The sequence below is a fragment of the Aptenodytes patagonicus genome, chromosome 2, assembly GCF_965638725.1.
Source record: "Aptenodytes patagonicus chromosome 2, bAptPat1.pri.cur, whole genome shotgun sequence".
Taxonomy (NCBI): Eukaryota; Metazoa; Chordata; class Aves; order Sphenisciformes; family Spheniscidae; genus Aptenodytes; species Aptenodytes patagonicus.
This window is the reverse complement of record NC_134950.1, coordinates 28093113-28116167: the sequence shown is the minus strand read 5'-3', so window position 1 is coordinate 28116167 and position 23055 is coordinate 28093113. Positions and strand designations below refer to the sequence as shown.

The window sequence follows — 23055 nt, the reverse complement described above, 5'->3', positions numbered from 1 at the left end:
ACAGTTACTCTGGAAAAGTCTTTGGATGGATTCCCTCATGCACCGGAGAGGATGCCCTCAAGAGGATGATCTTCTGGGAAAATTCCTGTTGCTTCTCTTTCCATCCAGGCACTACTGCATTTTTCTTTCAGTTTTGGATCTTCCTCTCTCTCCCTCTCTTTCCCCCTCCTTTCTGTCTTTTAAAATTTTTCCTCAGAAGTAACTTTTACTATTAGAGTTGATGGATGCTATGAGCTATGGACACTGAAAATTAATCTTTGTGTGTGTAGGTTTCTCTCAACATTTTTGTGCAACATATTTATCTCACTGAATTTAATGAAACTGAATAAGAAAAAGATAAGTATCACATTTACTGGAATTTTCTTGCTTGTTTCTACCAATAGAAACTTGTAAATTCATATATACAAATATTCACTGCATTTTTTTGAGTTTTGAAAAATCCATAGTATTTTAGCAAATAATTAAATTGGCGATTTTCTTCCTTGCAAAATCTTAATTGTTGGCGAGTTTGTCAGATGACTCAGCTCCTGCAGTATCGATTCAACTCTCACAGATTATTTGAGATGTCTGAAGTTGTGTAGAATATGCCATAGCATGTGACCCAAAATGATATATTTTTTGATCTGTGATTGTTATTTGCCATTCACTGTAGATTTATGCCTACATATTTGAGAATATCAGATCAGTTCAGTTGGAGGCTTTACTTCTCTCCTTGCTGAGCATTGTGGTGCTTGTTCTTGTTAAAGAACTGAATGAGAAATTTCAGAGAAACATTAAAGTTGTTCTTCCCATCGATCTAGTTTTGGTAAGTACAAAATCAAGCACCAGACTTTTTGCTTTACAAAGCTTTCAGTGGTTCAACTAGTCTGCTGAAGTTTACTGTGTTGTCTATAGTTACCCACAGCCACACCTGCCACTTATTAAATGGATAGCTATTTTCATGGCTGTATTGTAAATGTAAGAACAGGAAATAGTTTGGTTAAATAATTAAGAAAGAAGTGACATACATTCCCAATTTGTATAATATTTTTCACGTGTTTACTACTTTTTCCATAGTCACATGAACATGAAGCCTAGAATGCTAAAGTGTAAGAAATTTGAAACAGAAAATGAAAAGTAACAGGCACATTGTAACTCAAGGCAAGTCTTGTGCTGGGTAGTTGTGGCTTAGATGTTGCTTGTTATTTATCTGCAACAAAGTTAAATACCTAAGCTATTGCTTTCTGTAATTTTACTTACAGTTTTCCTTTCACATGGCATATGCTAGATTGAAGTTAGCTGTTGCGTCGTAAATCCCTACTTTAAGGATTAAGCTGTAGTCAGATAACCAGCACCAGGACAGAAGATTTCTGTATTTCTCTAGACCTCCAAAAGAAAATAAAAAAAAAAAATGAAGGGAAGGTGCTTTTCAGAGTGGATCATCACAATTACTCTTCTTTTGCTGGAAAAAAATTATTTACAAAAGAGGAATTTTTCCTGGGCAAAATGCTGGAAGAGAAAGTAGTGTGGTTCTGGTTCCTGCTCTAAGATCTGTTTCTGTGTTGCCTTTTAAACAATGCTGGATAAAATGTGCCAGCAAACTGAGGATCACGGACTGGAACCTGTGCCTGTTCTATTGGGATTTGTCTGTCCATGTCATAAAAAGTATGGGAAGTGAGTTTGAACCTCCTCAGGGCCAAACTTTCCACTCCCTCAGCGACATTTATACCTGCAGGAAAATAAATATAAGAGGCAGCCACATCTTCTGCTATGTTTTGTGCTGAAGTCGACACTGCCAGTCTGGATTAGATGTGCTCAGAGAACATCAGCTGAATCAGACCACTCAGGAGCACCTAAATTATGAATTATTTTAAGCTGCTCACGTGAATGGCAGTGCTCTGGGGCGCGTGTAGCATAGAGGCAGTTTGGACACTTGTTAGCAAGATTCCTGAGGATTTACAAAGACTCGTACAGATCCCTTTCATTAACACAGAACGTCCAAACTCCATCATAGTCCTTCTTCAGCCACCTTTTCTAAATTCATTACTGTGTCCAGATCTTAGTTTCTTTTGACTCTCTTCCACATTTGCGAAAGTTTTCATAATAATATTTCCCTGTCTTACTGGATTGATCTAAGGATAAATGCATGAACACTGTCATGTGCTTAGGTATGGCAATGATAGGGACCATGTGAGAAGCTAAAAGCAATAGAAACATAACATCTTTTTCTGTGTTGAATCAATAGATAATTGCTACATCCGTTGCCTGCTACTATGCTGATATGGAATACATCTATGGGCTAGAAGTTGTGGGACATATTCCTGAAGGGTAATGTGTTTTTTATTAGCTTGTGGCTTTTAAATATGTTTACTTCTGAGAACAATCTCTGAAGAGGTCAAAGTAGTTTTCTGAAATAAGAAATGGCAAAAATCTATTACGTTCATTTCTAACCTCCTCAAATACTCTCTCACAATTCAACCCCACGTTAACAAGGTATATATCTGTACAGATAGCATCATAAAAATGCAGACTTTCTTGTACATTTTCATAGCTTTTTCATTACTTTATGGAATAAAAAGTAGGTACTAAGTACCTGATGATGGCTGATGGATGTATGACAGGAGGACAGAGCACTCTCTACAAGATTATTGCAATCTGCTTTTTGAGGGTTGCCTTGGGTTATTGTAGCAGAAAGGACTTGCAATGAGGTAAGGCTTGTAGATTACTACACTTCATTCTTCTCCACTCACTTATATAGTAATTTTAGAAAATGTGCTTTCTGAGGAAATGTAAAGGATTTAGGTATGCTTAATCTAGAAAAGAGCATTCTGACTACAGACGCTGATATTTTTTTCTCCATGACCTTGAAGAGAAGGAAAAAAAAAACCATTCAGTATAATCAGCTGGTAAGAGAAATTAGATTAGATGTCCGAGAATGTTCAGACTCTAATGGTTGGTAAGGAATAGCACAGCTGTTGTGTAATCTTCCTTTTGGAAATTTCAGGGTTTCCCTAAATTTCACAAAGTACAAGTCCAAGACAGCATGAGTACATGTGTGCAGCTTGCACTGATAGAAATAAAATAAGGGAAGTCACCGAGAAAGAAAATTGTTTTTAGGTATTTAGGGCATGCTATTACATGTTATGTATCCGAGATTAAACAGGGCTAAGTGTGCCCTTTCGATATGTGTTGTGAACAGCTAAACTGAATTGGTGCAGCTTTAATCAGGAGCTTATTTTCTGTCTAACCTCACAGGAGAAGATTCTGTGTGTTGAAAAACACAAGCAGAAGCCTGGATCATTCCTATGTAGTTTTAGGCACTTACCTGAAATATCTAACTAACTGCCTTGTCAGTGGAGAGCATTAGAAACCTTCAGAGTGTGGTTTGGCTCTTAGGTGGTGTGATTTGTGCTCTGGAGAGACTGAAATCTTTTCGTGGAGTACAGAGACAATCTGGGGTGATTCGATTCTTAACTGAGGCATTTCATTGCAGTCCCATTAGAAGGTCTCCATTAGATGGGATAAATGTCCATACTCTCCATCACCTACAGGAATACTAAATTGTTTAAAAGGTTTAAACTTCACAGGAAAGCCAACTATAAAAAAAAAATTAAAATACAGTAGAGTTTCTTTTATTGCGCATTACAAAATTAGGGAATGGTTGCTGATTTTATCTGTCAGTGGGGGAGCTAATTTATAAGGATCCCTTCATAATTTCTCAAATTGAAGTTTACAGATGGAATACTCCATCTGAAACTGTTTCATCTTCCTGTACAAATTCTCTCCTGCAGTTCTTCACAGATGTTATTAAAGTAAAATATTGAAAAATGTCGCCTTCCAAGTATTAAAAAAAAATCAGCTGTGCATGCAAAGATTGTTGCTCTTGTATTTTCATGAATTGCAGGTATATTGAGGTAATGTTCCAGGCTTTGCAAAAAGGACTGTCTTTATTTTTTATAGGTTACCATCACCGAAAACACCACCCATGAACGTCCTGCCTGAAGTAGTCACTGAAGCTTTTGGAGTAGCACTGGTTGGTTATGTAGCATCACTAGCTCTTGCCAAAGCCTCTGCTAAAAAATTTAAATACACTGTGGATGATAACCAGGTAAAGCTCTTTCTCCTTATTGTCAGTAAGCCTTGAAATTGCTTCACCATTCCGGAAATGTATTATAGATGAATGGCCAGTAGGAAAGGGTGAGTCCCCATATGGCATCCTGAGGCCTTCCAGTGATTACAGTAAAACCCAAATCTAGTCCAAATCAGCTTTGCAGAATGCCCTAGTTGGTTGAGCTGCTCCTTTTGGGGAAACGCATCCTCCAGGATAATCTCAAAGTACTGCATTTGGTGCAGCCAGCAGCCAATTTGGTTGTTAATGCATTTTTCCAGTGTTCTAAGACAAGGCAGCTTCTCCTCTCGCAGTTGAGCTCTTAAAGACCAGCTAAGACGTTAAATCAGCCACTGATTAAAGAAACAAAGCAGTTCTAAAAATAAATTAGGTACTTATAGCCCTAGGACATATCTGATATTATAAAATGAAGCTTATGCAAAGTAGAAGTCTCATTTGAAATAAAAGGTTATTTGTATAGAAGAAGCAGAGTGGGTTCAGACAGTGCTGCCAAATTTGCAGCCACAGCAGCTTCCTGTGCAGAGTTCCACTTTACAGTGGGCAAGCTTAAATAAGAGTAGGATGTTTACTTTCTCAACTACCCCACTGCTGGTCATGGTGGGTGGGTAACTCCAAACCAACTGGAAATCTGTGGAGACAATTATTCAAGTACTGTGGTAAGAAACACTCCATTTTAGATAACTGGCAATAGTGCTGTGTGATGAAAATGCTGCCTCCACCTCTCTGTTAAGTGGTTTGGGATAAATGACATAAGGTTGAATGAAGAACAGTTGGTTTTGCAGCTGGGGGTCTATTTGAACACCCTATCTAGACAGGTCAGTCTTGCTACATCAGTGCATGTCTTTTACCACTCTTTGTGTAATTGGAAACTATGGTGGGAATGTTCTTGTCTACTCAGGTCTCTAAAAATTTTTTCAGAATGAATATATTGTGCCATGAATTTCTGTTGATGCTTCAGAGTTTTCTAGGGAGCAAAGGGAAAATGCTTTGAGCTTACTACAAGTCAGGCTTCAGGACAATATGCTGTATTGTCGCAAGAGCACTAAATGGAGCACAGCAACCTGTATGTCTTTCTGCACCTTTGGAAAACTTGTAGCTTACACAGCTTAATTACTGAGGTATTGGAAACTATGTGTATGTCTGCATCAAATAATGGAGAAAAAGAGCAAAACCTCCATGAGAACAGAGGCTACAGTGGCAGCAGGGTGGTGTAGCTCTATTGCATTCAAGGGCCAGGCATAGGGCTCTGCATGGTGGCATGTGGGTGTGCAAGGTGGTGCTGTCCTGTGCTGTGAAGACAAACATGATCATAGAATCATAGAATCATTAAGGTTGGAAAAGACCTCTAAGATCATCGAGTCCAACCATCAACCCAACACCACCATGCCCACTAAACCATGTCCCTAAGCGCCTCATCTACACGTCTTTTAAATACCTCCAGGGATGGGGACTCAACCACTTCCCTGGGCAGCCTGGTCCAATGTTTAACCACTCTTTCAGTAAAGAAATTTTTCCTTACATCCAATCTAAACCTCCCCTGGTGCAACTTGAGGCCATTTCCTCTCGTCCTATCACTTGTTACTTGGGAGAAGAGACCAACACCCACCTCGCTACAACCTCCTTTCAGGTAGTTGTACAGAGCGATGAGGTCTCCCCTCAGCCTCCTTCTCTCCAGGCTAAACAACCCCAGTTCCCTCAGCCGCTCCTCAGAAGACTTGTGCTCCAGACCCCTCACCAGCCTTGTTGCCCTTCTCTGGACACGCTCTAACACCTCGACGTCCTTCTTGTAGTGAGGGGCCCAAAACGGAACACAGTATTCGAGGTGCGGCCTCACCAGGGCCAAGTACAGGGGCACGATCACTTCCCTACTCCTGCTGGCCACACGATTTCTGATACAGGCCAGGATGCCATTGGCCTTCTTGGCCGCCTGGGCACACTGCCGGCTCATGTTCAGCCGGCTGTCGACCAGCACCCCCAGGTCCTTTTCCGACAGGCAGCTTTCCCGCCACAGGTGTTGCCCTGGCTAGATACAGTACCATTTGTATCCTAAGCACTTCTAGCAGTATTGAGGTCTTTTCTTACACATTGCCCTCAGGAGATGAATGAGCTCCTTATAGTCTGGGGAAGAAGACTGATGCTGGGTGGTCGAGTTGGGGTGCTTTCTTAGAAAACACTGTTCAGCTCAGGCTGCAGATACAAGGTGGCTTCCCCACTTTTTCTTCTATAAATCTTTGTTCAGACATGTCTGCATTTTGGCTGTGAATAAACACCAAATATATTTGTTATGAAAGACAGCATGCAGATAGTACTGCTACCATACTTCACTTTCACTAAAGCATGCTCTAAAAGAAAAAAAAAAATCAGTGGCTGTCTTTTTCCAGTAGAGTCATAAGCCAGAAACAACCTGGACACTGTCCAGATCCCAGTACTTGAGAATCTGGCCTGTTAAAAAGCAGATGTGGGTCAAGATGTAAATATTTTGGCTGAATTTCATCTTCAAAACAGCAATACCATTTATTCTGTGAACAAAATGTGCCTTCTGCTTTTGATGAATCTGGTTCAGCAGCTCTATCATTCAAATTAGTTCTGAGTTGTGAGAAGATATATTATGTTGGGAGATCTTTTATCATGTACATATGTGATTTTTTTTCCCCTCAAAAATATGGCCATCCTTTGTCATTGCTAATATTTACATAGGCAACTCCTTTGCTGGCAAGAAGCTTTGAAATGACAGAACAATAGGAAAAAAACATATTCTATTTAACAACTTTGCAGGAATTTTTGGCCCATGGCCTCAGCAACGTGATTCCTTCATTTTTTTTTTGCATACCAAGTGCTGCAGCGATGGGACGGACGGCACTTTTATACAGTACGGGCGCCAAAACACAGGTAATGGGTTAGAGTGAAGTACGTAGGAGAATTAAGGCTATAATACTGCTCACTGGAACTTGTACTCATTTATCCATTGTATTTCCTTATTCTCCCTTTTTCTCTGTCCTGGGAAATGACTCTGCCCTGTCATTTTTAACAATCTGCATGGAATTGCATCTGATCAGCAACTGTCTTACTAGAAAAGCTAATGGTTCCACTTATTCATTTTTACCTGTTTAATTGAATATAAGCTCTAAAGTCTATAGTAGTAAGGAGGTTAGAGGTTGTGTTTTCAGACTGCAGGAAACTACACACAAGCCTTTTCAGTTTTATGTGAATTTGTTAGTACTGTAACAAAAGTGCCCTCTAATGGTATTTAATGGATTTAACAGTACAGGCTAAGCTGAAGTTTTAGAAAAAAATCAGATTTAATTTAGTGCTTCTATCTGATTTTCAAAATAAAGTAAACGTAACCTTAAGAGCTGCTCCTAAAAAACACAAGCTATCTCCCAACTTCTGCCTTGTGACATGGTGTACTTCTCTGTCCGTCCAGCATACATTGAGCCCACAGAGATGACACTCAGATTTTTGAGGACTTTTTGGGCTATTTCCTACTGTTGGAAACCAACCCCGGAAGTTCTTATTGCAGCAGCTCAGAAAAGAGGGAACTGCAATCGATGAAAATGATAATTGTGACTCTGTAAGGCTGTTACCTGTCCAAACCATGCCCATGAACAAGAGAGGTAGCAAGCTGCTCATCTGTGACCTTTGCTTATGGTGGCACCACGTGGGCCACCGCAGCCAGGAAACCCCTGGGACAGCCCCCCTAAGCACTGCCTCTCCCTCCTTCCTCTGAAACTGAAGAGTCCATCAGTGGCATCCTGCCATATAAATGTTATGTCCTTTGGAGTTTGTTGCTATTGTCCTTTTATAACTGTTGCTCTTGCCTGTGTAAAGGACATTAATTACAAGGAAAAGGGTAACGAGGTACAACTGACAAGGTTAGTACAGTCTATAGGTGCTGTTTCTTCTTGACCATGTCCTGCAACTATTTCTCATGCAGATACCACAATACTAAGAAACGATACAGGGCTTTATTTCAAAACTCTACATGTTAATTACTTGCTAATTAGCCTACACAGTACTCTGAACTCAATTAATCATAATGAATAATTTATCCAATAATAATCTCTAATAGCATTTATATGCAAATAGTTTACCTACCACTTTGCTATTAGTGATTTCATATCTTTGAATCGGATTCAATGTCATACCACGTGCCCTCATCCTCACAGACATCCTCTTCTGTTACCTGTTCACGTATTGTCTGTACAATTTGCAGTTGTACTACATCATGCTTTTCCAAGGAAGCTTTAAGATAACCTGAAGACCTATACCTGAAGAGCTATAACCTGAAGGCATATAGGGTATCTGAGCACTTTGGCTCTGGTACATGTAGGCAAAGGCCCCGATAGAAGGTTATTCAATATATGAAATGGAAAAAGAAACCACCATAGTTTGATTTCAAGGTAGAAAATACATGGTAAAAATAACAAGTATCTGCTTGGTTTTATCCTTTGGTTTCACAGTATAGCAGAGCCTGCATCCAAAATTTAGAGTGTGGCCATGCGTTAGCACTATGAGAGAACTTTAATAACTATAAAATTCTCTCTCCTGCCTTCTTTTTAGAAAGCAACACATCCACTTAATCCTCTACTTTTGGGGCTGTCTAGGCAGAATGAACAGATGAGAAGAACATCACTAATACATGTTGGTCAGATCATAGGCAAAAAGAAGAGCGAAGGGTTGCTTTGACTACATAGAGAGAAGTCAGTTTACTTTGGCATACGTCATGAAAGAAATGCAAAGAGCCTTTCAGGGGCTCAGAGCAGCCCTTTTTTCTCCAACGGCTATACCTGGGATTCAGTGATGTCATTTATTCTTCAGTGATATCTTTTCCTGGGAGAAAACAGAAGTGAGGGACAGTATCATGGGCTAGAAATGTCTTTCAAATAGAATCAACAGGGTTTTTTTGGTTTTTGGGAAGGCGGAAAGAGGGAAAAGTTCCTTGTGACTTTACCAGCAGATTTTGTGTCTCTCTTTCTGTAAACACTCTGTCTATCCTTTTTGATGGCATTTTTAAGTACACCATGGCTTTAATTTTCTAGTGTTTTAACAACTTGTCTGGTTTTGTTTTTAACAACTTGTCTCTTAAAATGAAACCTAATTATTTTAGTAAAGAAACATATTATCAATATAAAAATAAAGTGAGCATCTGTCTACTTATTGTCAAAAACCTTCTGTGAATCTGGACTGTGTCTTAATGAGACCAGAAGTACTCTACTTTGTGAGCAGAGTGGAGTAGGAGATTGCAATTTTACTGTGGTTTTCCATCAGATTAATACCATATAATACTGTGAAGAAACATATAATTCTTAGACCATATATTTCTCTGGATTCATGTCACCTGCATTAATTCTAATTTTTAATATATTTTAAAAAATTGTTCCTAAATTTTCCGAAGTAAAGTCCACTGATATTAACATGAAATCATTGGTGGTTTCTGACTTAACACAATAGTTTCCTTTTAGTGTTGATCCCAGTAAAGGAAGTCAGAAATCTTCTCTTGTGCAAAAATGACGACACAGTTCTCCATATATAATTTTTGCTCAGTACTATGACGGATCTGTTATTTAGTGCAACATAGGGTGCATGGCTATAAATATGTTACAGAATGACAGTGGGTGCTGCGAAACTTCTGGGATGAGTTATTGCACACACACACACTCCATTTAATAACCGAGTGTGTAAGTGATGCTGTGGTCTGTGTCTGTGTGCTGTCAGCAGGGTCAAGCACAGATGTTGAGATCTCTTACTATGTTTTCGCTGTAGTTGGCTGAAGCTAATCACCAGAGATTAAAACTGAAATTATATACATCTGCAATCCATAGACATGTTAATAGCTAACATCTTCACATCTCATTCTTGACTTTGTCTACAATATTTGATAATTAGTCCTTTCCACACTTTTTTTTTTTTTTTTGTTGGATTGAATGATCTGCTTTTCTGGTTTATTGTTTTAGGTGGCTTGCCTTATCTCTTGTGTATTAATTCTTGTGGTGATCTGTGCAATTGGACCTATGCTGTACTGGCTGCCTATGGTACGGTACTTCCTTTTTAAAGATTATGTCAAAAGTTTTCTAATTACTTCATTTCTTTCAGGGAAAGACAGTACTACCTCTAAAACAGCTCTATTTAATTTCAATGGGAGAAAGAATAGTAAGGGCACAGCAAGTCTCAAAATCATAAAATACAGAGGTGACAACATAATACATACAGATTTTACACATATATAGTTGCATTTATAGGCTATCACATAAGTATATAAGAAAGCATTTCTCTTCTACTTACTTTTGGCACATAGTTTATGAAAAATATACATCCAGATTGCTGTGGATTTGTAAATTGACAAAATGTGGTAGAAATTAATGAAGATTCACAATTTTTCTCCAGTTATGCATATGATGTATGACTTTTCTTTTCAAATAAGTCTGACACAAATCATTGTGGATAGTGATCTAAGCTTAATTACAGAAAGGTTATGAGGTATTCTTATATCTCTGTCATGGAATATATCTTCTATGCTAAGACTCTAAAGCAACGTGGTGTGTTTTCACATAAGCTATATCTAGCTTTTGGTATTACAAATTAATAGTTAATTTTAACTAGAGGCATGTCAAAGATGCAACATACAGCTTCAAAATTATCCATAATTCTGTCGTGTTTGTACATGAAATTTTAACTCAACTGTGTTTTAAATTTACTTTGTGCTATTGTTTACATAGTGTCACATGAAGGTTCTCACTTTTCAAACACAGATTCTTTTATAGCTTATTTTAACCACACAAAGTAAGGACATTTGTAGAGGGGTGCACAATATGTCCTTTTTCTTTCTATACTGCTTTCCTACCTTCATTTTTTATATGGATTATATGTAAATTTGACTGGTTTCCTGTAGGCTTTTTTCCCCATATTTTAAAAAAACTTTTCATATATTGCTTTCTTGACATTTTATTTCTTTTCTACTGTGCTTTTTCAGCCCTCTCCACCTATGCACTGCAAGTCCATCACTTTGTATTCCATCCTTTTTGGCTCCAGACAATTTCTTCATCCATCTCCTCCTCCTTTCCAATTCGAAGAACAATAAATTATTTTGTTTGCCTCAAAGTTAATGGATTTTTTGCTCTAGAGGCCTCCTCTAGGTGGTGAAGAAGGGGAATTAAAATTCTTTGCTGTGTAGAAGTTGAGTGCTGATTTGCTTCTGAGTCCCCCAGACCATGGCAGAATGTAGTTGGTCTGGTGACACATGGAGAGTCTCGGCAAGTCCTGAAGTTTCTGTAATTTTTCTCACAATTAGGTGGTCTATAGTTTGACTTCAGGAAAAAAAAAATTGGTTTGATACAATTATATTTGTGTCACAAGGACACCTGTGCTTGTCCCATTTTTGAAACACTAACTTCAGTTTTTTGATAATTTAATTATAATATTGACTGCTAAATTGAAGAAAGAGCATTTGTTTTCACTACCAATTCTGCAAATGGCTTTTGTTTTTTATTTCTTTGCAGTGTGTGCTAGCAAGCATTATTGTTGTGGGCTTGAAGGGGATGCTAATGCAGTTCCGTGACTTAAAAAAATACTGGAATGTGAATAAAGTAGACTGGGTAAGTGAAACTTAATCTAAGGAGGTTTTCCTGAGACCCTTTAACAAATACCTGCTAAATAAACTTTAATAGTTCTGTGGCCCTAGAAGAGATAAGTGCAAGCCATTATTGTTAGGGTTTTTGTGTACTGTTGGCTTATTTTCTATCTCAGAATAACAGCATCTGTAATGTCAATTGTATTAAAAAAATGTAATTTTAGCAAATGATAAAGAATCAAACCTAGTTTAATGCTAAAGATGAGTGTACAGACAGATCAAGTTAATCTGAGCAGGTGTGTGTCTAATTTTGTATGCCTTCTCTAGCTGGTTAACATGCTTTTGCTATTGTAATGTTATTGAAGAGATTCTGGTATCTTTGGCCTCTGGGGATATGGAATGACCGTACAGGACAAACAGAACTGGAAACACTAGAGATGCAGAAAGATACATGTCCTAGGGTGCTGTAGGTAAATTGCCTTAACTCCTTCAGATTTTGCAAACACAATATCTATTGTTTGATCATAATGAAAGATTCTGCCGTATGAGAGGAGGAATACATTGGAAAAAGCAGATAGATGGAAAGAGACATAGTATGAAAATCTAGTTTAATGCGAAGTCTGAATAGTCTGACATACATTTGCACAGAATTCCTAGCAAATATTAAAGATGAGTCCATGTTTAGGAAGACTCCTAGATTTCTCTTCTGTGGGAGTGTTTGAATGTATTGGCCAATTAGTGGAACCTAAACCTCTAGCCACTTAGATGAATACATATTGACATCCCATAAAGCTTTTGGAACTTCTGTTTGTGCAGTTTCAGTTAACAAATGTTCAGAAAGTTATTTTGGCCATATGTTCCTCCTCTGTGGTGGGAGATATAGGTTACTGGAGGTAATATTGGACTTTGTTGAACTCACCAGTGACTTAGTATTCTACAGCAGTAATGGTAAGTCTAGATGGAAAAAAACCCATTTTTTATAGAGTACTGGATTTCTGTATAGAAAGCAGAGCTGAGTAAACACATCAAGTTTGGCTATGTGAGATTTTTTTACATTTCATCACAGAAGACTAGAATTATTTTTTTTGTATCATCCAGAAGAAAAGCTCTAACTTTCATGAAATCTTATGTTCCTCAAGCAGCAAAATTCTGAACATATTTGCTACCACCTGTACTGTATTTGGTCTTCAGCTTAACCTAGATTTCCAGTGTCCCAAGGGGTGGATGACGAGAACCAAGAATTATTTTGGGGACAGTGGACTTAAGAAAATTGGTAATTATGGGAGAGAGAGATAGCTTCTCTATTGGTGCATTGAGGTAATAAGTAGTTAAGTTTTCCAGCAGGATATTCTGGAAGCTCACTAGACTTGATGCGCCTTCATAGATAGACTAGCCTGATTGATTTTTGCTTTTGTGGTTTTGGCAGAAAGGGATGGGTGAGTAGTTAGTTATTACATCTCTGACATCTGTCATTTTTATTTCTAAGAAACATTATAGAGAGGGAGAGTTTGCTGGGTATATCTTTTTGACTGGACATACTTGAACAATGATTTATCTTCAAGTAGTTGCACCATCAGTCCTTAGCCTGACAGGGTAAATCATCTTGCTTTAAATAGCATCATCTAAAGTAAGGCTATAAATGTTGATCTTCCTTACATTACTGCCTGGTCTGAGGAGCCCCACCAAGCCCAGTGATTTGAGTAACTACACTGGTGTTGATTTTGGCCTGAAAAGATTCACCTCAGCAATTGACAGGACATTGGAAATGAATCAGTTCCATTTCCCAGGTTATGCAAACTGTTTTGAAGATAGAAACTCTAAAAAAAACCACCTGGAAATAATTAGCAGCTGTGCTTTCTGGAACTGATTCTTTGAAGGGCGTGTGTCATGTAACATAGAAGTCAGGTTTGTTATGCTCATAGGTCTGGCAAACGAGAGTGCGTGGAACCAGAATATTATGGCTTTTCTTACCTTATTCCTTTGCACTTTAAGCTTGCAAATTGTACATAATTGAACGTACAGACAGGATAAGTAATATTTATTTGTTGATTAGTTCTTTATAAAAAATAAACCTGTTAAATGTAAAAGGTACAGCTTGAAAGGTACAGCTCAGGAGTTGAACTCGATGATCCTCATGGATGCCTTCCAACTTGGGATATTCTGTGAGTCTATGAAATCTCTCCTTTCAGCCATGGATTGCTTTTTCTTGCAGATTTAATGTTTAGGAGCAGCTGAGTTCAAAGGAACAGCTAGGCTGACAGACCTAAGTAGCTAATACTAAATATTATCAGCTGAATATTATTATGTATATTTGTTTCAGTTGTCTTTCAATTTGTTTTTTATCAACCCTTGGGAATGTTCTGTTTTTACATCCCACCTCTCAAATCACATTCAGTTTCTTTCCAGCTAGAACCCTACTGCCCTTACCCCAACGAGCCCTTTCCTGCCATTCACAGCACTCATATGTACTTCAAAGGTCTCTTGCTTCAGTTAAGGTCTTCTGTCAGTCCCTACACCTTCTTGGATGACTTCAATAATTTCAGATCAATAATTGTGCTATTCCACCATATATGTTAAATACATAACTGTATGCATAACAGTGTTTGTCCTCCCTCTGCTGTCTTCATCTTTTGGCTGTTTCCACTGTGTTGATTCCTGTGTTAGCTGCGTTTTGTACATTAACCTGAGAACGATTTGTCTTGAATTTTCGCCTATTTTCGGGGGACTACCAGGAAGTTGATCTGGAATTCTTCTGTAAGTGTATCTCATTTTTCAGCTCTTCAGATCAAAAGTTGATTTCCATATCCTTCCTGCAAGCCTAATTTCTTATGCAGGCCTACTTCTTGACTAACTTCCCTTTTTTATTCTCCAGCTTGACAGTGCACTTTCCTAGTATTAACAAAAAGGCCAGTGAAGTTCTTGTTAACTCTTTGTTTTTAAAGCTGAGCATCCCAGATAAGCTGCAGCCATTTAAACTAGGCAGACCACTGCCTGGTAATGGACTGCTGAAGAAAAGTGTTCTTTTTGCTGTTAACAGTTGGACTTGAAAGTGACAAAAGATGGGGAAAAAGTATTTCAGAAGGTGATCCCCTAGGTGAAAAATGACAATAGAATAAGGATTTTTTCACAAGTTAATTATATAACAAGGATTTGGGGTATTAAACAGAGAAATACTATGGCATTTAAAGAGAAAAAAATGTTAAAAATTGTACAAATGACTTTGCCAGGAAATGACCACAGCTGAGGCAGAGCTAAGTTGTATGCTTGACTTGTAAAGCAGAAAGAATAGCAACAATTTATGGTAAAAATTACACATTCCCTGCATAGTGCTGTGATGGGAGAGGTAGTTATAGATGTATGAATTGTAAGTGTATGCACATATATTAATATATAAGTGTATAAAGAATGCTACTAATTCAGAAATTAAAGTAGATCCAACAAGGAGGGTCTCACTTTTGACAAGTGTCCTCCAAGATCTTGCCAGTGTGAGTTTCTAAGACACGAAGCCACCACTCTGTCAATCTATTCTGTCAAAACAGACTGGAGTAGGGGGTCCAGTGAGGGTCTTCCATGGAATTTTGGGGCTCACTGGTGGAATTTCATGTATTTTTAGAACTTTTTAACATGTTATCCTCAGGAGGGAGATGAACATTTAGATTTGTTCAGGTATTCATCACATAGGGGCCCTGATTCATGAGAGACCACTGAGGGCTTTGCTATATAAACAATTTTCCAAAGAGTAGGAAGCCATCTCTTCTATGATAATAATTTTACACGAATGCTTCCAGCTTATGACATCCTAGGGAGATTTTCTATCCTTCCCGCATTAGTGAATGTGCTACCCTGAGTTATATTAGTTTTGTTGTGGGTTGGAAAGGAATTTACAAATGCTTAATCCATTGAAAGTGTGATTGCCGTATACATTCTTTTTAAAGAATAATATTTATATCAGTCCATCTGTCTCCAGGGCGGTCTGTGCAAACAAATACCTTCTCAACCATTGTGTATGGAATGCTTGTGAAAAATTATATTAAAGAACTACCATACCACTTCACTATTAAGCAGTTCCTGGTTTATGGCTGTAGTGGTCTTCATCCTAAATGAATGAATGATCTTCATCTTTTGTTCTCATCCTAAATCCAAAACACAGCACTGTACCAGCTACTAGGAAGGAAATTAACTCTACCCCTGCCATAACCAGGACAACTTCAGCACTTGAATTGTAAGTTTTGATGAAAGGTTCCCCAAGGACGTATGCACGCACCAGCCATTTGTCTGCAGAAGGACGTGGGAGCATGGGCATGCTACGCAGCCTGCCTGGAGCCAGAGCCTCCTCCTGGACTCCAGCATCTTCTCTGCCAAGGCACCCCCTGAATGAACAGGACTTTAATAGGATTCTTCTTCTGACTACATGCTGGTGACTGCAGCAAGGGCCTCTGTATCTGAGCAAGTCATCACAGCCTCGCATTATAGACAGTACAGAGCTGGTCAATCAAGTCTTGTTAGGGTTTGATTTATCTCTTCCTGAAGTAGGCAGCAGCATAATGGTTTGAGGTTGCAGAGAGAAGTCCTGAAGCAATCAAAAGGGACTCCAGGGCACTGGGGCTACTGGTTGAAGGATCAGGAGCACAGGTAGTGTTTTCCTCAATTCCTACAGTGGCAGGGAAGAATACTGAAAGGAGCAGGAAAACACACCTGATCAACACGTGGCTCAGGGGCTGGTGCCATCGGTGGAATTTTTGCTTTTTTGATCATGGGGAGGTTTACACGGCACCAGGCCTGCTGGTGACAGATGGAGTGCAGCTGTCTCAGAGGGGGAAAAAGATTCTCACTCATGAATTGGTGGAACTCATTGAGAGGGCTTTAAACTAGGTTTGAAGGGGGAAGGGAATAAAACCAGGCTCACTAGAGATGAACCTAGGGATAGCACGCCAATGCTGGGGGCGAAATCGATAGCCCAGCTCAAGTGCATCTACACCAATGCACACAGCATGGGCGGCAAACAGGAGGAGCTGGAAGCCATTGTGCAGTGGGAGAGATATGACTTAGCCACCATCACAGAAACATGGTGGGGTGACTCTCATGATTGGAGTGCTGCAATGGCTGGCTATAAACTCTTCAGAAGGGACAGGCGAGGAAGGAGAGGCGGTGGGGTGGCTCTGTATGTTAGGGAGTGTTTCGATTGTCTAGAGCTCAACGATTGTGATGATGATACGGTTGAGTGTTTAGGGGTAAGGATGAGGGGGAAGGCCAATGAGGCAGATATCCTGCTGGGAGTCTGTTATAGACCACCCAACCAGGATGAAGGGGCGGATGAAGCGTTCTACAAGCGGCTGGCAGAAGTCTCACAATCGCTAGCCCTTGTTCTCGTGGGGGACTTCAACTTCCCGGACGTCTGCTGGCAATACAACACGGCAGAGAGGAAGCAGTCTAGGAGGTTCCTGGAGTGTGTGGAAGACAACTTCCTGACACAGCTGGTAAGTGAGCCTACCAGGGGAGGTGCCTCTCTTGACCTGCTGTTTACAAACAGAGAAGGACTGGTGGGAGATGTGGTAGTTGGAGGCTGTCTTGGGCTTAGCGACCATGAAATGGTAGAATTCTTGATTCTCGGTGAAGTAAGGTGCAGCAAAACCACAACCATGGACTTCTGGAGGGCGGACTTTGGCCTGTTCAGGACACTGGTTGAGAGAGTCCCTTGGGAGACAGTCCTGAAGGGCAAAGGGGTCCAGAAAGGCTGGACGTTCTTCAAGAAGGAAGTCTTAAAGGCACAGGAGCAGGCTGTGCCCATATGCCATAAGAAGAACGGGCGGGAAAGACGACCAGCCTGGCTGAACGGGGAGCTCTTGCTGGGACTCAGGAAAAAAAGGAGAGTTTACCACTTGTGGAAGAAGGGGCAGGCAACTCAAGAAGAGTACAGGGATCTCGTCAGGTCATGCAGAGAAGAAATGAGAAAGGCAAAAGCCCAGCTAGAACGCAATATGGCCCCTACTGTTAGAGACAACAAAAAATGTTTTTACAAATATATTAATGACAAGAAGAGAGCCAAGGAGAATCTCCATCCTTTATTGGATGCGGGGGGGAACATTGTCACCGAGGATGAGGAAAAGGCTGAGGTACTTAATGCCTTCTTTACCTCAGTCTTTAACAGGCGGACCAGTTATCCTCAGGGTATTCAGCCCCTTGAGCTGGAAGACAGGGATGACGAGCAGGATAAACCCCTCATAATTCAAGAGGAAGCAGTCAATGACCTGCTACACCACCTGGACGCTCACAAGTCTATGGGGCCTGATGGGATCCACCCGAAAGTGCTGAGGGAGCTGGTGGAGGAGCTCGCCAAGCCACTCTCCATCATTTATCAGCAGTCCTGGTTAACGGGGGAGGTCCCGGATGACTGGAGGCTTGCCAATGTGACGCCCATCCACAAGAAGGGCCGGAAGGAGGATCTGGGGAACTACAGGCCTGTAGTTCAGCCTGACCTCGGTGCTGGGGAAGATTATGGAGCGGTTCATCTTGAGGGCGCTCACAAGGCATGTGCAAGACAACCAGGGGATCCGGCCTAGCCAGCACGGGTTCATGAGAGGCAGGTCCTGCTTGACCAACCTGATCTCCTTCTATGACCAGGTGACCCGCCTAGTGGATGAGGGAAAGGCTGTGGATGTGGTCTACCTGGACTTCAGTAAGGCCTTTGACACCGTCTCCCACAGCATTCTCCTAGAGAAGCTGGCGGCTCATGGCCTAGACAGGTGTACTCTGCACTGGGTCAAAAACTGGCTGGACGGCCGGGCCCAAAGAGTTGTGGTGAATGGAGTTCAATCCAGTTGGCGGCCGGTCACGAGCGGTGTTCCCCAGGGCTCAGTGTTGGGGCCGGTCTTGTTCAATATCTTTATCAATGATCTGGAGGAGGGGATCGAGTGCACCCTCAGTAAGTTTGCAGGCGACACCAAGTTGGGCAGGAGTGTTGATCTGCTCGAGGGTAGGAAGGCTCTGCAGAGGGACCTGGACAGGCTGGATCGATGGGCCGAGGCCAACTGGATGAGGTTCAACAAGACCAAGTGCTGGGTCCTGCACTTCGGCCACAACAACCCCATGCAGCGCTACAGGCTTGGGGAAGAGTGGCTGGAAAGCTGCCTGTCGGAAAAGGACCTGAGGGTGCTGGTCGACAGCCGGCTGAACATGAGCCGGCAGTGTACCCAGGCGGCCAAGAAGGCCAATGGCATCCTGGCCTGTATCAGAACTAGTGTGGCCAGCAGGAGGAGGGAAGTGATCGTGCCCCTGTACTCGGCACTGGTGAGGCCGCACCTCGAATACTGTGTTCAGTTTTGGGCCCCTCACTACAAGAAGGATGTTGAGGTGCTGGAGCATGTCCAGAGAAGGGCAACGAGGCTGGTGAGGGGTCTGGAGCACAAGTCTTATGAGGAGCGGCTGAGGGAACTGGGGTTGTTTAGCCTGGAGAGAAGGAGGCTGAGGGGAGACCTCATCGCTCTCTACAATTACCTGAGAGGAGGTTGTAGCGAGGTGGGTGTTGGTCTCTTCTCCCAAGTAACTAGCGATAGGACGAGAGGAAATGGCCTCAAGTTGCACCAGGGGAGGTTTAGATTGGACGTGAGGAAAAATTTCTTTACTGAAAGAGTGGTTAAACATTGGAAGAGGCTGCCCAGGGAAGTGGTGGAGTCCCCATCCCTGGAGGTATTTAAAAGACGTGTAGATGAGGCACTTAGGGACATGGTTTAGTGGGCATGGTGGTGTTGGGTTGACGATTGGACTCGATGATCTTAGAGGTCTTTTCCAACCTTAATGATTCTATGATTCTATAATCAGGTAGGAGTCAGATGAACTGCATCCTAAATTCCCCTCACTCGGATAACCAGGTCTCTGTTGACTATGGTGGGAATCTAGACAGCTCATGCAGCTGTAGACGTCTGTGCAGTAGTTAATGCCAAGTGGAATGAACCCTACCCATACAGGCAATAGCTGATCAGCTCCTCAGTTTGCAAGAAAAAGGAAAGTTTATAATCTGGTTTCAAAGTCGTACAAAAACATTTAGTATCAAAATATCTTAGTATTGCATTGTTTAGCCATTGGCTCAGAGAGTATTCTCCATCTTCACCTATTTATATGCTTTTTTCCCCCACCAAGTTCCCATTTCACGCTCCCCTCAATGGTGGATGGGTAGACCTTGTGAAATGAAAAGGTCTACATGGAAATGCGTTGTCCACAGAGTTTCAGAGGCAGCTGCTATATATACGGTCACAGTACCTCTCAATGCTTCCTATACTGTCTGATATATGCAGAATTTAACATAAATCCATATCTCCTACTTGTTTCTTTTCTCCCTCTTTAGAATTTTTTTAAATTAATACAGTACAAGCATATTTTGAAGTTGGATTTTGTTTTGACTTTTGAGAAAAACGTGTGCCTATAATACATTATTGCTAAGATTTGAAGAATGATTAGATTCTATCTGTCCTGGAATATACAATAACCACCTTGAAGTAAGTTGCCAAAGAAAACTTTGATATTTTTATGACTTCTTTGTTGAACCTTGCGACAACCCATGAATTAAAAAAATGTCAATCAGATCAACATAACTTCTTTCTACAAGTTTGATGCTACCCTACCTAAAAAAGTATTGACCCCAGACCAATACAAAGCACTGAAAGGGTGACTGACAAATGAGAATATGATTGTTTTGGCTTATCCTCTACAAAAATGGCAGTCTCTCATTATGGATAAGATGTGAGATACTAGTCTGCTTAGTGCTCAGCAGCTCTTAAACATTTTTGGCTTTGATTCTTCCTATGTAGACTTCGTATTGGGTTTTCATGCTTTCTGTTTTCTTCCGAGACAGAAGAATTTTGCAGGTCTTGCAGCAGTGATTTAGTTAGATGTGATGATGATCAGGTCTGCAGCTGAAGTGGATTGCTTATCTCAAGTGTTGTCAAGGGTTAAGCCTTGTCAGGATGGGATAATTCTTGATCCTGCCTGAACTTCAGATTTGTAGTACTTCTGTTAGCCCTTTCATGTCCAGCGATCTCCTTCATAAATATATATTGGATTTATAAATCTTAGAATTACTTTCTGACTGATTAATCAGAACTCAATGTTTGTTGCTCGTAAAGGTATTCTTTGCAAATATAGACACAACAATTTGTATAAGATGTCATAAAATATAACTGGAGGTTGAGCAGTGTTTCAAAGAATGAACTACCTTCTTACTTAGCAGCTGTGCCATTGAAGAGTCTGCAAAACCTGTTGCAGTAGTTTAAGATTTTGAAGATGAGGGAGGAAAAGGTTTGTCAGTAGAGTCATGTACCACTCCGTCCTCTGTGAAGCACAAATTTGTATGGTATGACTTACATTTTATAATTCATAAAATAATAGTTCTGAAATCTGCTCGAGCAAAATTCCTGTGGTTAGGCTGAAAATATTCTATTGTCTCTGGCTTTCCTGAGCTAAGTGAAAGCATCAGAAAGGATAATTTTAACACTGATTGTGCCATTGTAATGTGATCTTTTCCTCTGCAAACATTAATAAGAAGCACCGTAATTGTTGAAATGGGCACCTATGGAGATCAGTATATCCAGAGGAGTGCAAATACTTTCCATTCTTCTTTAACACTTTTTGTATAAAGATTAGGTGGCAGTCTTTGCTTAAGGCTCCCTCAAGGAAAGAAATATGTGCTGACATTAGGTTGGTGTAAGAAATCAAGTAATTTGTACTTTTCTCCTTTTAATTGTAAAATCTGGATATCTCTCTGCCATACACATCATTGTAGTATGGAAATATGAGTGATCATTTCTGTTCAGAAAAAAATGAAGACAAAAATTTGAACTGTTAAAATCTTTTGGTTTTTTAATATTTTAAATTCCTTTTCAAAGTGACTTTTGTTTCACATATGCTTCTTTGTATTTTTTAAATTGTATTTAAAATGAATCCAAATTTTATTAATCAAATATTGAAAGGTGGGGAAGTAATCTGAAATCTCACTATTTCCATGTAAAGAAATTCATTCCCCAATAATTTTTATTTGTTATAGAGTTGGTTTAGTCAGCTGTATTCTGATAAATGCCACTTTTAATTAACCTCCTTGCAAATTAGAATTCCCACTTACACAATTAGTGGGAGAAGAGCTCTCTGTACATGACCTTTAGAGTACCTCATTGTGTAAAAGGAAAGGAGGATTTTAAATGTGTGCAGTGAAGAAGGTGCAAAAACTTGCAATGTGAAAAATAAAATATAGGTTTTACAAAACAACTGAGTTCATTCTGAATTATGCTGTTAGCACAACTACATATGCTAAGTAACTCTGAAAGGAACCTGTGTGAGCATTGGGATGAGTAGTGCCATGTCATATATTTTCTCCCATGGGAAGGCATTATTTTAATCGCTAATTCAATATTTGCTAGTTCAAAGATCTGAATGATCACCTCTGTGAAACTACCTTCATTTTAAAAATCTTTATTTCTGATTCATAAAATGCACATTGTTACAAAAATTGAAACTAATCACCTCTTTCTGTTTCCCTTCTTAAAGAGCATATGGGTTACTACCTACGTGTTTACAATATGCTTTGCTGCTAACGTGGGACTGTTGTACGGTGTTGTCTGCACTGTAGTAATTGTGATTTTCCGCTTTCCCAGGTGAGAAATAAATTTATTGAAATGTTCTAGTAGGACATCGTTATGTCTTCTTTCTGGCACATTGCTTCACTGTCAGGATAGACATACAGTACACTAAATTTAACAGGAAACTTCGGGTTTTTAGTTGCAGAAAATTACTAGGTAAGACAATTCAAAAGGAAAAGTCACACCTGTGCATTTACTATAGGCTAAGGATCTCTAAAATGTTTCATACTGTGGCATTATTTTGTGATTTCTCTTAGTATTACACATCTCTATGACTCATTAGGTGAAGGTAGCATAAGATCAACAGAAAGATCAATAATATATACTTTTTCCCATTAGATATTTATTTGCTCCTTAAGTGTATGTCTGGCAAGCCTTAGTAACTAAGTGCCCTTTACAAACTCTTAGGTACTACGTTGCACAGGAGTTAATAGTTGACATTTGCACTGCTAATATATATTAATGAAACATAACTGCACAACTATTCTAATGTATAATGAAAAGTACATTATAAATTCTATGTATGAATTAGAAAAGCCAGGACAAAGAAACTAGAGCTAATACAAATATGTATATTCTTTTTCATATATTACCGTTGCTACTTTGGATCATGAGTAAAGGAAAATGTCAGTCGAGGTTCATGATCATTTTGTGCTACAAAGTTAATCCATAGCTCATCAGTCCTGCAAATGACTTGCTGCTTGCAGGCGGTTGTTTGCATGAACATCGAATCCCACTGAAATTAAGTACAATAT

The 23055-nt window shown here is 39.9% G+C and overlaps 1 protein-coding gene across 1 annotated transcript in view; it reads left to right on the top strand.

Annotated features, from left to right (window-relative positions):
- SLC26A7 (solute carrier family 26 member 7) overlaps positions 1-23055 on the top strand; it is a 75754-nt gene that overhangs the window by 37490 nt on the left and 15209 nt on the right. Inside the window, exons 5-11 of the mRNA XM_076332169.1 lie at positions 653-805; positions 2225-2307; positions 3940-4087; positions 6884-6997; positions 10063-10140; positions 11605-11700; positions 22209-22315. Coding sequence (XP_076188284.1) covers positions 653-805; positions 2225-2307; positions 3940-4087; positions 6884-6997; positions 10063-10140; positions 11605-11700; positions 22209-22315 — 779 coding nt within the window. The remainder of the gene's footprint in view (positions 1-652; positions 806-2224; positions 2308-3939; positions 4088-6883; positions 6998-10062; positions 10141-11604; positions 11701-22208; positions 22316-23055) is intronic.